We start from the raw sequence: 14,899 nt of genomic DNA on the forward strand, positions 1-14,899 counted from the left end.
TACTCATAACACTCGAATAGCCAGGGAAGTGAATTTTTTTTTGTCCTCAATAGAAATATGACTTTCACAGCTGTGGCTCCAGGCACCAGGATCTTGTCACCAAGGGGGGTGGGGGGGATGGATCCTAAGGATATACAGATCGTAGAATACAAAATGTGAACAAATGTGTTTTTTTCTCTGATGTGTTTAGCATGAACAGGTTTAACCATACCATGGAATTAAACACCGCTCACAACAAATTATGCTGTCTACTACTGCTTTCTTAGCAGTAATTGCCCGCTCTGGATGAGCCATTCTTTTCGCTGTACGCTGTGTCTTTTGTGAGCATAATTAGTTCAGGGTAGATATATGGTCTCCTGCTAATCTATGCGCAGCAACCATCCATGTAAATAAAAAAAAAAACTTTGTGTGCTCACAGAGAGCTATTTCGACAGCAGAACCCTCAACGCCTGCCAGAGAGAGGCCGTGACGGTTCTGCGGCTGCTAGCTCCATTTTCAGCATGCACTTTTCCAGATGCGAGGCAGTGTGCGAGAGGAGCCAAGTTAGGATTTTAGGTTTATTTACTCTCCTTGAAGATACAGTGGATCTCTAAATGATGTTTATTAGCATTTATAATACCAACATTGTGAAATCATTTATAATGGGATTCGGAATCCCAGATTTTTATTACTGGCAGAGACCTTGAAGACAGCTTCTTGGCATTGCTAGTTCTGGAAGCCTGGAAGCTGCTACACTTCAGCAGATTTCGTGTGACTAGAATATTATTCCTCTGGGTCATTTTCATATATCAGGCAATCTTGAACATGATATGTTAAAAAGTCACAGATACAAACGCATTAAATATTCTGGTTGTTTCTCTTTCAAAGCACCTGTCACCCTCAGGGCAAGCAATACTAGCATGGTGAATATTCTACTCCAGGGACTTGAGGCACAGACTTATGCCACTACCTCTGCCTGGTGTCTCCTGGGGAGCAGGCAGGCTCTTCCCAGAGAAGTGGAAGGAGCCACAAGTCCTACATGGAATGTTTTCCATGGAATGTAGTCCCCAGCTCCAGTTACCCACTGTCAACCACACAGTGAAAATATAGAATAAGCAAGTCATACATTATGAATGGTATGCTGCCATGATCAACGTGGTGGTGCCTTGCACTGTCCTGTTGCATACCACCTGGGGCATGACTCACTCCCCGCTCCCAGTGATTTTCATTGTGTAAAGTACCCACGCAACAGGCACATCATAGCTGTGTGGGTGCTCAGATCAACTGCCGCTGTGAGACAGTACTTACGTTCAAGAAGCCCTTAGTTCTCTTAATTATGACCCCCAAGCACAAGCGTGTTGATGCTGGCAATTTCATAATAGCATATTGTTCTACTGTATTATTGACTATTATTGTTAATATCTTACTATGATTCCCACTGAGTGTGCATACATACATACATCAGACACCTTTAGGCTTCAGGACTATCCATGGCCCCAGGGATCCACTGAAGGGAGGGGGCGATTCTCGGTTAAGGGAAGATGACGATATGTCAAAGTACAGAAATGGAGGTGACAGCTTCCATTAGTCAATATCACAGATACCTATCAAACTTTGCAGTGATCACAAGGGGAGAATAGAGTTCCAAGAAATGCATGCTGTGAGCAGAATCATGTCCATCTGAAGCTGGTTGTATGTAAGCCAAGGAAAGAGGCTTCTGTAAAACCCAAACCTGGTATACCCCCCCAGAATCTTGAGGCTGAAATTCTGGCTTCAGGTTTCCCAGTCTGGCAGCCCAGTCTGTGTTCAGACTGTTAAGATATTCCCGAGGGCCTTTCCAGATCCACCGTGTTTAGAGAACACACACACACACACACACACACACACACACACACACACACACACACACACACACACACACACTCTGACAGCTGTTCCAAAGAAAGAAGGGGCCCAACTTCTGGAAGACTATATCAGAATTTCACTCTAGAAGGCACTTTTACTGGTTGGGGCTCAGAGAGCAACATCCCAAAATATAATGCCCTTAATTGTTAGTCTATGTTGCTTTGACACACCCATCCATCAAATTGCTGTATTAGACCGAGCTTGTGGAACCTTCAGAGGGACAATCATAACTGCCCCAGCACACTCATGAGGTTTACGCTCAAGGAGAAAGCAGTCTGAACATGATCACAGCACCCTTCAGACTTTAAAATTTGGAGCTAAGAAGTCCAAGAAAGATATTAGAAAAATAGAACTTCACAGCCAAACAGAGGCACTCTCGCTGGAAGCCAGTGTCAGCAATGCCTGTGGTTCCAATGGCCTTTGATTCTTTGGCACATTCAAAGCAGCAATGTCAGCCTCCTCCTTCACATGCATTGATGAGAAGCCAGCAAGGCAATCTGTAAACTCCAACATCTATGGAGCCATGAGAACTGTGGCAATGGTTCTGTGAGCCAAGTGGCAGTACTTCCTCATCCCTGCTCACGCACACAGCCTGGAGAGCCCAGTTCTGGAAGATCAGAAAGAGCTCATCCTCTCCCCTTTCAGTGACTGCACCCCAGCATCCTGCTTAACAGAGGAAATAGCCTCCGCATGCATTCGGATGTTGGTTTGGTGACTCCCTGCAGTTCAATAAATAGAGCCCCTCTTTCCAGTTACCTAACTTAAAATAGTTCTCTCCCCCAGCACACAGCTCTGCCTCCTTCTCATCAGAGCACTTCACGCTCTCTGAAAACACCTTGCTTACCAAAGGCCACTTGTCTCCTACTAGTCTTTTCATATTCCCAAGAGCCTAGAACAGTGCCTGGCCAGAACCACTGGTGCTCAGTGGGCAGTTGTTATGATGATCAAGCTCCTTGAGTTGCATGGAAATGTTTATCAATATTTTGATTGCTTTGAGTGGATTAGAAAAAAATAACATACCATTTTCATGTCTGAAGAATTTCACTAAATCAAATGAGTTTTAATTTGTTAAAAATCTTTTCTCCCCTTTACAATGATTTTTTAAAATAATAATAAAAAAAACACATTAAAAGGGTTGAGAGACAAAGAGGTTTACTTCCCAAATGCCTTCCACAACACCTGGGACTGGCCAGGCAGAACTAGGTGCCTGGTACTCAATTTGGGTCACCCATGGTGGGTGGCAGGAATCCCTGCACTTGAGCTGCCTTTTCCTATGTGTTAGCAGGAAGCTGGACTAGGTAGCAAAGCTTGGACTCAAATGAAGGCACTTCACCATGAGATGTGGACGTGCCACACGACACCATAATTGCCTTACAAACACCTGCTCCAGGAAGCTCCTCCTGCCTTAGGAACTCACTGGCAAAAATGTGCAGCTACCTCTTGAGTAACTGATGTATTTTAAGATCTCCAAAAGGTATTCTGTGATGACAGATTATGACGCGATAATTACTAGACCATCACACATTTGTGTAATTCCTGAAAAAAATCCCCTGAGCGGAATCAATCTGTAATAATCACACCATGTGTGATGCCTAATTGCTTAATCTAATTATACACTTTTAAGGATCCTCCACATATCAGAAGCTCGATGGAAACATTTATGAACAGAATTAGGAACTACAGGTCCATTGACTATGCCCAAAATGCCTTACCCTCAACTTGCTTAGAGAGTTTTACTTTGCATATGCTTTTAAATTCTCTAATTGTACAAGATAGAGGCAAACATGCTCAGTGCAAATTAGAAAAAAAAAGAAAAGCAACTAAAGGCATATAAATGACTAGCAAGAACATGGGGAAAATTCAAGTATTTTCTGATCTCCCAAATGCAAAGCCTCTGGTTCAGTGGCTATGAGAAAACAAGCAATTTACATTTTTTTTTAGCAACTAATTCTTGCTTGTCATATTCAGCCTCAAATAAGAAATTTTTGACTTCACATATGTATATGTCCTTCATGTTAAAATAAATGTTTGTTTTTCTGGTTCCTAGGTTATTTTTGTGTGTGTGAAATAAGACACATTCAGAGAAAAATCTTCCATTTTCAGGTAACCACTGGTTTTTTAAAAAAAATGTTGTATTTCAGAATTGTTGGGAATTTGATCACTAAAAAAGCAAGAATCTGTACAATTTTAAAAGTAATTGTTTCCAACAATAAAACCTAATGCAGAGGTGCCAGGGCCTCAGTGGACTCCAAAAGAACAAATTTAGCCTGGGACTTAATCATCAACTCCAGTCATATTATTAAAATGCAAAGTCTGAAAACCATCTTGCAAAGTGGCGGAATGGGCTTGGTTAACAATTGAGTTGTTCCATTTGCCTCAAAACTGGAACCCTTTAGAAACCTCTGTGCTGACTTCCTGACCTTTACTGTATTACAAATAGGCCTGATGTACAAGATCCACATCCATTATATGCTTGAATGAACTCAGTATTTATTGTTCTTTCATATCATTAAAAGAGCTAAAAGGTTGAGAAAATGCATAATGTAAAGAAAGGTCAAGTGGTAATCATGGTGTGAAATGCTGTTACATGTGTAACTATAATAATTCTTTAGACTTTATGCTCCCCGGGGAGGAAGTTGTTCAAAATTGTTCACCTACAAAGGTTTAGTTTGTGCTAAATATAGCTCGGTGCTCTGAATGTGGAATTAGCCTGACCTTTTGCTCCTCGGCGTCGGCCATGGCCTTTTCTCGGCTCACTTTCTCCGTCTGCAGCCCGATCTTGGCGATCAGAGCCTCGGCGTCGTGGTTTCGCAGCTGCAGCTCGGCTTCCTGAGATGCAAGTCGGCCTTTCAGATCTTCCACCTGCAGGAAAAGGCCAGACATCTCAGTCACATGATCACACTAAACAGTAGACACAGCAGGGATCCTGGCACCTTGGATCTTCCATCCAGGTATATCTATTTGCAAACATGCTGCCCCCTTTCTTTTTCACATCAAAAACAATGGTCTAATAGGATACGGAATGGACCCACATCAAAACTAATCAGAAGTGTGCCTTTGCCATGAAAATCTCACAGGGACCTCCATCTAAGCACCTGCCAGTCCAGGTTATCTGCTCCTGGGAAGCTCTGTGTTCAAGGCAGTAGAGGTGCCAGGAAGCCTGCGTGGTTGCTGATGAACTGGGAAGAGCCGTGATTTTCCTCCTTGACAGAAAATCACAGGAGACTTCAGACAAGCAGGAGCCCCAAATTCTCCTGGCTGAGCTGCAGAGCAACTGGATGTACCTAGGAATGCACGGAGGGCTTGCTTCTTTGCCTAAAACATGGTGTATCTTGATCATTGAACCTCACAGGACATTTAGCTGATGACCGCCCGACGTCCAGCTTAACTCTCAGAAGAGCAAACCACATGGGCTTTGCATGGTACCTGCGATGTGCGGTCCAGAACCCAGTAGGTTCTCTGGGTGAGTCCTCCTTCTGGCCCATTCCTAAATATTCCTACGGAGCTCTTGTGGGACTCTGTCTGTCTGAGACATCCATCACTGGAAACAATGACTGCCTAGTCCTTACATGGGATCTCATCAGGTTCAGAAGGCTGTTCTGGGGGGATCTTGTCATCTACACAGAACTGAAGTTCCAGGGAGGAAACTATGTCTTGATTTTCAGAAATACATGAAAAACATAATTAGCTCTCCACTTATTTTCTGAAACTATATATAATGCTATCTTTAAAAATTAGAGTGAGAACATGCAAAACCATCTCTCTGGACTTGACTGCTGAACTGCACTCCAGAGATATTGTCTTGGGTAACAACATCCTGCCACAATATCCACGTAATCCTCACCCACTCCTAGTTCATTTACACTCGAACTAGGAAGCACAATTACAACTATGACCGCTACTTGTGCTATCACAGGCTAAACCAAGAGTTTTTTTTTAGCTTCTCTACCAACTCAGGGTATTATAGCACGGTGACATTTTAGCCATGTGGAACTAGTCTCACACTAGGCTGTCTACAAAAGACTCCTCCAAGAGACTGGGAGGAAACTAGGTCAGCTTATGTCCTAATTTCAACTTCTAAGGGAATTGTTAGCTCGGATTTATTTGACGTGACTCGGGCTCTGCCAACGAGGCTTCACTTGGGAATACAGGTCACCAGGTCTCTTTGCGAAGATCTAAGGTCACATCTAGAGAAAAGTTATGCGACCATAAAAAGGGTGTAGAGCTTCTCTGCAATGAATGAACACTGCTCCGGTGTAGATGCATGGCAGTTCTCTGGAATTGCCCAGGCACCTTGTCTTCCACGAGAAGTTTCTCCAATTCTCCACATGAAGCATCAACCTTCTTTTCTTTAGTAAGTATTCTTTAACCAATCAAGTCACCATTAACTATTCCAACCACTCCTCTGATAGTAATAGCTTCCCATGTGCAAATCCCCAGTGCAAAACCCCCACCTGCCACTGTTCAATCACAACTTCACGCATCTCCATTCAGACCCTGTCCGCTCCAGCCATGAGGGTTTAACGCAACCCGAAGCCAACGCATGCTTGGCAGGTAGAAAATTGACTCTCCTTTCTTCTTCTCCGCCCTTGTCTCTATTTTGTGGATCCACAACAGAGAAACTATTAACTGAACATTGTAGCTGAGACACTACAGCTCCTGGAGTGACCCAGGGTATGACTCCACTGACTCTGTTGTTTGAGAAGACATTCGCAGGTAGGACAGAGGCACTGTGTTGCTTAGCCATGGCACTGCCCTCATGGTACTGCACCCTCATTCCTGGGGCAAAGTTCACGGAATGTGAATGATGACACCAGAATGTCTAGTACACAGGGTCACTCCATCATGTGCTCAGCAGGGCTCCTAGAATAGCCTTTATTGAGGAAAGAGGTTTTGGTTTCATGAACTGTGACAAGAGAGAAAGGTAAGGGGAAAAGGGAGAGGTAAGGCAAATAAAGAATATGAGGACTATGTAGGCAGGACGAGTAAGGCCAGCCATTCTTGAAAGGAGGAGGAAACGATGCAGAGATGCAGGTCTAAGCACAGGGGACGTCCCACCACTATGCTTCACATCACTCCATCTTGCAAGCGTCTCATTCTGACCTTGTGCCTGGCACTTGTGCACCTGCTCCCTGCTCAGTAGGCCTCATGGTGCTTCACCCAAGAGACTGTCTCTGTTTTCACAACCAGTGGGAAGCAGTACACGATGCTCTGGCCTGTATGTTCCAGCACTGGTATGTTCCTTGCACTTGGTGCCTAGCCCAGGCACAGAGGTGCCACAACAGCCCAGTAAGGAAAAATGCTCTTCTAATCCCTGCAAGAGCCTGTAGGTTTTGACCTCATGACACAACCTGGAGAAGCCAACTACCACTTCTGGCCTTAAGATGACTGTTGCTGTGAAGTACTAATTCTATCCCAATTCCAGGGCTCTCCCGGCTCATGGGAAAGGCTGAGCTCTTTGACCAGTCCTGGGCCGGCAGCATGGTTCCACAGCCAATACTGGGGTATCGGAGAGCACAAGGCCTGGTTCCAAGCCCAGGCTCATTGGCTCTCCAGCCTTGAACTTTTCAAGCCTCACACGTGCAAGGAGAGCAGTAACTCCTACTTCATCAAGTTGCTGGGTCTGTAACAAGGATGTGAGGTCCCGAGTGCACCAGCCCCGATGTGATGAACGTCCTATTCTGACGCTGCCCTGACATAATCCTGCACCTTGGAACCACAGTCCTTCCACGTAGCAGAGGACCGAGGACTGATGATGAAGACAACCCTGAGCTTGCTTATCCAGGATATCAAATGGATCCATGGGACAGAGCAGGTGCATAAATCACAGGCACCTGCTGCCTCTTAAAACCCTGTAGACAACAGCCCAGAAGAGGGGCCCTCCAAGGAGACCCAGGAAAAGAGACCGGAAGTGACCTGAGGTTCATTCCAAGAAGACAAAAGTCCTGACAATGAGCCCAGAGAAGCCTACTAGCTGGATCTGGCCTCTCCCAGAGCCCCACCCTAGTCCACTCCAACTCAAGGAGAAGGAAGTTCCTGAACCACCAGTGAGCATCATAGGCCAATGCCTCAAGATGCAGGCAAGCAATCACATTACATTCTTTGTGTCCTCACACTGTGCATTTCAACACCAGGCAGCTGACAAAAGGGAAACACACGTTTCTAGCAAAAGGGCTGGTTTGACTCCGCACTCTCACCCGCCGGGCGTACCTGGGAGGCTGTGCTTTGTAGTTTGTGGATGCCATTGACCAAGTGCTCTTTCTTCTGGGCTACCTCTTCCTGCTTCTTCTTCAACAGGTTCTTGAAGAGTGATATTTGTTCCAGAAAACTCTTGGGTGTGGTATAGTTGTGTCTTCGCTCATTCTGGTAGTACCTGGCACTCATTTCGTTGACACTGGTGTGGACGTGGGCCATGAAAAGGCTGATAGAGTCTATATGCTGCGGCTGGAAACACAAATGCCATCATTCCCATGAAATCCCCTCAACACGGGAGAAACCCTTATGAAGTCAGATACAGACCTATTTCTAAAGCCAGAACTTATTATAAAGGGACCTAGGAAATTCTACCTAATCTTGCAGAAATATCCTCAGGATTAGAGGTTCTATTTTCTTGCCAAGTGGGAGTGGGACAAAGGGTTCTTCTGTGTTCCACAAAGCAGACCCAAGAGTCATGCCTGATACAAGCCTGACTCTTCACAACTCGATTTTTATCTGTTAAATGTGCAGAAAACAGAAAATTTTCAGTATTCAGCTCTCTAAACTTTAGCGAAAGAAAAGTACCAACCCTGCAATGCCACTTGGGGGTGGGGGTGGGTTGCTGAGAGAAAAGGCTTGCACTGTCTGTGGTCCAGCAGCTCCTACTTCCCTATTGGCGCTCTGGTTCGAGTGTCAGTGCCTCTGCTTCTGACCCAGCTCCCCACTAATGCACCTGGCAAGCAGTGGCAGATGGCCCAAGTCCTGGAGCTCCTCCTCCAGCGTGGGAGATCCTGAGGGGTCCCTGGCTTCTGGCTTCTGCATGGGCCATCTGAGGCCATTTCAGGAGTGAACCAGAAAATGAAAACTTTCTTTTTCTCTGCCTTTCATACAATTTTTAAAAATTGCAAATAAATGTTTTCAATTTTTTTTTTGAAATGCAGATAATGAGAAATGCATTTTTTTTGAGAGCCCATCTAACAACACATCAGATGGGCAAGACCTAAAAGTCATTGTTTTTGAGAGGCAAAGCCATGGTCATTTGTATTCTCAATAAATACAGACATCCACTCACAAACGCACACACACACACACTTCTCCTTGGAGGATTCACTGGAGAGGCCTCCACCACCCACGCTTTCCCTTTTGTCCTCTCTGACTTCTGCAGTAGTTAACTTTTTAATTTGTGGAGTCACATCTCCCTCATTTTAATGATTATTTATTGCCTTCTGTACAAGATGAACCTGCTTCAATTAATCAAGGGAAGTCTAAAAATCAATTAATATGAATTAAATGAGCTACACCAACTCTTAGGAAAGTCACACATAATTTACCAACATGTTATCAATAACACGCCAGGCGGCGGTGGGAAAATGGCGCACACGTGGCTGGCGAGGCAGGTCAGAGCTTTGGACCCGGGTCATTAAGATCACAACTGGGTAATGGGGCAGGGCAGGAAACCGCGGCCCCTGGGAGGTGTCATTGAACCCTTAGGCTTCCAGCCCCGTGGTTGTCAGACAGTACTGCTTTTTCTGCATGTTAAAAAAAAATACTCATTCGCAACTGCAGTAAAATATTTCTTAAAGCAAAAGATATATCCGAAATCCTCTCCATCTCCTGTAGTGCCAAGACCGCGCTGTATGATGGAGCAGTGGGGTCAAAAACCGAAATGTATGAGGCAGTTTAGATAAATGGCATAGAAATCGTATTCCCTCTGGGACTTTATTATTTTACGAGGAGCCAGGCTCTAACAGCGGTGTGTAAAGCAAACCAAGCCGGTCCTGTCTTGCCCGAGTGGGGGAACTGGAAGTGGTCACTGACTTTACAGATACACACTGCCCCCAGGCAAGTGTAATTGACACAGGGTGAGTGAGTGGGAGAGGGAGGGGCCTCGGAGCTCTTTAACACGAGTTTCATTTATAAATCTCCCCTGGAAGAAGTGGTTTCCGGTGGAGCTGGAATTGGCCAAGACAACTTGTCTCAATGGGGCAAAGCAACTGTTGTGATGGGGCTTAACAAAATGGCACAGCACTGCAGAGTGGTGGTGGAGGCTCCCGGAGCAGCTGGGTGTAATTCACACAGTTTTTCAGAAAACTCTAATCATTCCAGAAGAGACCTTTTTTGACGACTGGTCTTCTCTGTATTCTCAATTTGTCACTTTCTCTTATGATAAGGTCAGTGGTGACAGCACTTCCTGACATCAACAGCTGTGGCTTTTAAAAGGGTCATTGTCGAACTACTAATTGCAGTAATTTCATTAGCATAAATTATTTATTCTGCCATTCATTTAGCTCCACTTTGCTTTTTGGGGGGTTGTGAGCAGGGGGGCTGGGAGGACTGCGGCTGTGCGCGATGTAGTTTGCACTCTGAGACAGCAGTCCTCAGGAGTGATTTGGCCCCTCTGTGAAAACGTGGCGGCTAACACCCTGCACTCTCTTGGCAGCCCAGCGTGCTGCCGCAGAAATAAAAATCAGCAACATGCCCGTGGTGCACAGAGACGCAACCCTGGGCTCCCACTGCAGATATTTGGAAAACATCCACGGCTCCAGTGCAGAATCAAATGCATCGATGAATTTTTCCCCCCTCTTCTCGCAACAAGAAAGAATATTTAATTCCTACCCTCTCAGTTGGCATCTCATTAACATGGAGAAATGAATGTAGCCTGGTACAGGGCATGACAGCTCAGGGGCAGTAGCTGGTCACTGCCACACCAGTCATCTGGCTTTCCAGGCAGGCAGGCAGGCAGGCAGGCGCGCGCGCGCGCGCGCACACACACACACACACACACACACGCGCTGAAAATGCCAGCCAACAAACCGGAACCGAATCCAATCCCCAGAGGCCGCTCCTAAAGCAAATATCCTGTTCCGTACAATTACACACTTTCCCAAGACCAGCAAGGAAGAGCAGAGCAGCCTGTGAAACTAAATGGGCAACTTTCCCACGTGCAGTATACTCAAGGAAGGAAGAAGGGGGGCACAAGATAAAGGCACAAAGAATCTATTTTACCTTTTCTCTTTGAAGGGTAGGCAGAAAGGCAGACAGCAGCAGGCAGGTCCCCTCTGCCCCTTCACTGGGGCTGCAGCAAGAGCGGTGAACGGCATCAGGCTTCCCCGTGGAAGGGTTAACTATGCCAATCGTCCCCACCATGGCCTCCCACGAGTGACAAGCCAAAGCTAGGAACTGAATTCAGACACAGACGTGGGACCTGGGCATCCTAACCCCCAAGTGAATCTTTACTCCTATTTTACCTTTTTTTTTTTCTGAAGTTCAACTCCAGACAGTTTCACAGCATACCATGCTATATGCCCACAGGGAACCCTGTAACATTTTCTTCACTAGTTCTTATGTTCAGGGTGGGCATTTGGCCCATCAGTGAAGACACTGGTTTCGGATGCCTGCATCCCACACTGGAATCCTGGGTTCTGATACCTGGCTTGGGCACCTGACTCCCACTTCTCGCTCATGCAGATCCTGGGAAGCAGCCATAATGGTTCAAGTCGTTGGGTTCCTGCTACCCGCATGGGAAGCCCAGATGGAGTTTCTGGCTCCTAGCTTTGCTTCGGCCCAGACCTAACTGTTACAGGCATTCTGGTGATTCAGCAAACAGGAGCCATATGTCTGGGTCTTCAGTAAGTTAATCAAAAGGAAATCTTTGTGTTCGTCCTGCTATTGTGGTAGTGATCCTATCAGCCATGGTCATAGTAACATCATATAGAGTAGTGACAACGTCCAGTACAGATCAAAGATCATTTTCTAAAACACAGGCTGGCTCTTAGGTCATGTCACTGTACCAAGGGTGGTTCCGTTTGTTGCTCATTTTCTGATGATTTTTTTTATCTTTGCCTTTGGTTTTGGAGTTGGGTCCCGTCAGAGACAAGATCAAGTTCACCATGAGCCTACCCTCTTCCAAGTGAGTTTCTGGTCATTGAAAGAGGTGGTGTTGGGCCTGGCGCAATAGCCTAGTGGCTAAAGTCCTCATCCTGAACGTGCCGGGATCCCATATGGGCACCGGTTCTAGTCCCGGCGGCCTGCTTCCCACCCAACTCCCTGCTTGTGGCCTGGGAAAGCAGTCAAGGACAGCTTGAGGCCTTGGACAGCCGTGCACCTGCATGGGAGATCTGGAAGAAGCTCCTGGCTCCTGGCTTTGAATCAGCTCAGTTGCAGCAGCTTGGGGAGTAATCACCAGATGGAAAATCTTCCGCTCTGTCTCTCCTCCTCTCTGTATATCTGCCTTTCCAATAAAAATAAAAAAAAAATTTTTTTTAAAGAAAGAGGTGGCATTAGTGGTTCTCTTTGTCACCAAACCTTAAAACCAGAAGCAATTGAGGACTGGCAGGAGAGGAGACAGGAGGACAAGGTAGCATGGGCTGGACTTGGTCCTGGTGAGGCCAGAGAAAGGTCACAAAATGACAGACTTGTAGGCTGGGCTGCACGGCAGTCGATTAAACTTGCAGCTAATGATTACAAAGGTGCAGAAACCCTGGAAGGTAGTGTTCCTTTATGCAACTTCAGCTTCAATTTCAACTTGACTAGCGTGCACAGAATAAGAAATACTTGCTTGCTAGGCATCTGTGTAATGGGTAAAGGAGAAAGGAATCAAGGAGTGGGAAAGCTCATGGTTCTTTCTCTTGAGCCAGGATGAGATCCGAGTAGACTCCAGATAAATGCAACTGCATTTGCTTTTGCCTGGACAGCTTCAATACTCCACAGGAAGCAGGTATTTTCCCCATAGACTCACAGATATCTACACCATGGAGCTATTGTTCTACTTTCAAAATTCACATGGAACAACCCTAATTTATATTGCAAAAAAAAAAAAAGACTTCATTGAAAATCCTGAATAATGTACAAGCTGCTCACTTGCTAATGCAGACAGAATGTTAGCACCCTGCGGGTTGCCACCATGCATTTCAATCCGAGGACTTCACAGAGGGAACAGTGGAGGAGTGTGTTCTAAAACACAGCAGTCTGCTGGTGGAGCATCTCTCATGATTGCTTTTGGAAAAACATAGTCAAATATGCCACTCACGAGTCACTCAAGCCTGCAGCAGGTCCAGGGCTGCAGCGGTGGAGGGACGAGGAACACATGGCATGGGCAAAGTTGGCCTGAGTGCGTGCCAATATTTTAGATGGCAGGGCCTCAGCTAGAGAATTTTGATTCACCACTCAACCAATATGTCTGAAAAGCTGGGCTCCTAACTCTATTCTTCTGACCTAGGTCTCACTCCTCACTCCTCTCATCTCCTTCCACCGGCCCTGCTTCTTCGACCTGGACAAGCCAACCTGCCGCACAGCCTGCAAGGCTGCTGCCTCTCCTGCAGTGTTTGCAACTGGCGCTTTTTTCCCATAGCATTTCCAACTCCACCCCATGGACACGCAGAGGTTGTGGCTTCACTTCCAATGCTTCCCATCTCCCAGCTCCATGCCCAGATCCCCTTGCTTGCATGGGCACAGGTCTTCATGTGTGTCTCTAGCCACATCTAGATACCAAACTCCTGCAGTCATTTTTTTTTGGGGGAGGGTCATTAGTTATTAATCGGATATCAGGGAACAGCCAAAATGTGTACAAACACGGATTTAAATGTAGCTGTTCATGACTCTTTGAGTTCTGACTCTATTCTGATTCAATATTGTATGCCAACATACACACCACCACTTGCTCTCTTCTGAAGTCTAAGAATGGGGGATGTCATACACTTAACTCAGCAAATAAGGTTGTTCATTAAGACGTGCCTAAATTATGCTGGTATCGTTCGTTCTTAATGGTGGAAATGAAGACTAAGAAAGTGATCAAGTTAATGTGAATTCAAAAAATTTAAATGCTGCTTTTGGCATCTATGGAAAAGACACCGTGTGCTTGGAGAAACATGCCCGCACGTTGCTCTCTGAATTATAGATTGCTCCTGTGCAACAAATTAGTAAGGTGGGTAAGTAAAATAAGCACCTTGCCCTGAAATGAAATCATCTGGCTAATTTGTTTTGAGGCATAATTCAGCTTGCGAGAAGCAGTGGCGAAGGTGGCCCCTGGCTTCCTACAGCAGGCGTCAATGCGGTTAACGTGTGCCACCTGCCTGGAGCCCTCTGCACTTGCAAGGGTGCAAGTCCTGCTGCCTCCAGCAGGTGTCAATGGTCACCGGCAGATCAGAGCGCCTTCAGCCATCACTGCTACTCGTGAGGCAGCATCTATTTAGGAAGCTGGGAGGAAGTCAGGGTCAACCCGCATAGGCAGAGAAATAGCCCTGCTGTGCTGCATAGGAACTTTACCACGCACTACGCTGTCCTACCAGCTGAGACAGTTACGATGGCAAAACCAAATCTCATGCACTGATCTTCCCGCTTTCTTACCAGTCTGATGAGACGAACTGGAAGAGATAACCTTGCATCAATAATAAACTTTAATTCCATTTCCCACACACTTATTTAAGTCCTCATGTACTTGTGACGATGATTGGTTTGCCCTGCTTCATGGTATAAAATATTTCTAGCAGACCTTCATAGAAATCATTTTGTAGGAGAATGCGCAGAAGGGTAGCTGAATGTCCAAAGTCTGCATTATATATGCATCTTTCAAGTCAGGCGCTGCTTGAAATATTAAATAACTGCTTCAGCACTAAATACTTAGACAAAGACATCACAGGGAGACCGAAGCTGCAGCTGTTGCACTCTGCAGGTGGAAGGCTTGCTTGCTGTGTGCTTACCTACAAAGTCGTTTTGCTTAGTAGAAGCAAAGAAGAAAAAAATGATGTAACTAGAAAGCCAGCGACACATAAAATTACTATGTAAATACGCTTGGCGTTCTCAGCACCTGGCCATGCAAAGA

General features: G+C 45.8%; 1 protein-coding gene across 1 annotated transcript in view; it reads right to left on the minus strand.

Annotated features, from left to right (window-relative positions):
- The window catches only part of DNAH11 (dynein axonemal heavy chain 11), a 271,297-nt gene that overhangs the window by 76,569 nt on the left and 179,829 nt on the right, over positions 1-14,899 (minus strand). Inside the window, exons 56-57 of the mRNA XM_040964541.1 lie at positions 8,095-8,328; positions 4,600-4,746 (exon numbers count right to left, since the gene is read on the minus strand). Of these exons, the coding sequence (XP_040820475.1) occupies positions 4,600-4,746; positions 8,095-8,328 (381 nt within the window). The remainder of the gene's footprint in view (positions 1-4,599; positions 4,747-8,094; positions 8,329-14,899) is intronic.

This window comes from Ochotona curzoniae, unplaced genomic scaffold (assembly GCF_017591425.1).
Source record: "Ochotona curzoniae isolate NIBS_2020 unplaced genomic scaffold, NIBS_Ocur_1.0 scaffold_3835, whole genome shotgun sequence".
NCBI lineage: Eukaryota > Metazoa > Chordata > Mammalia > Lagomorpha > Ochotonidae > Ochotona > Ochotona curzoniae.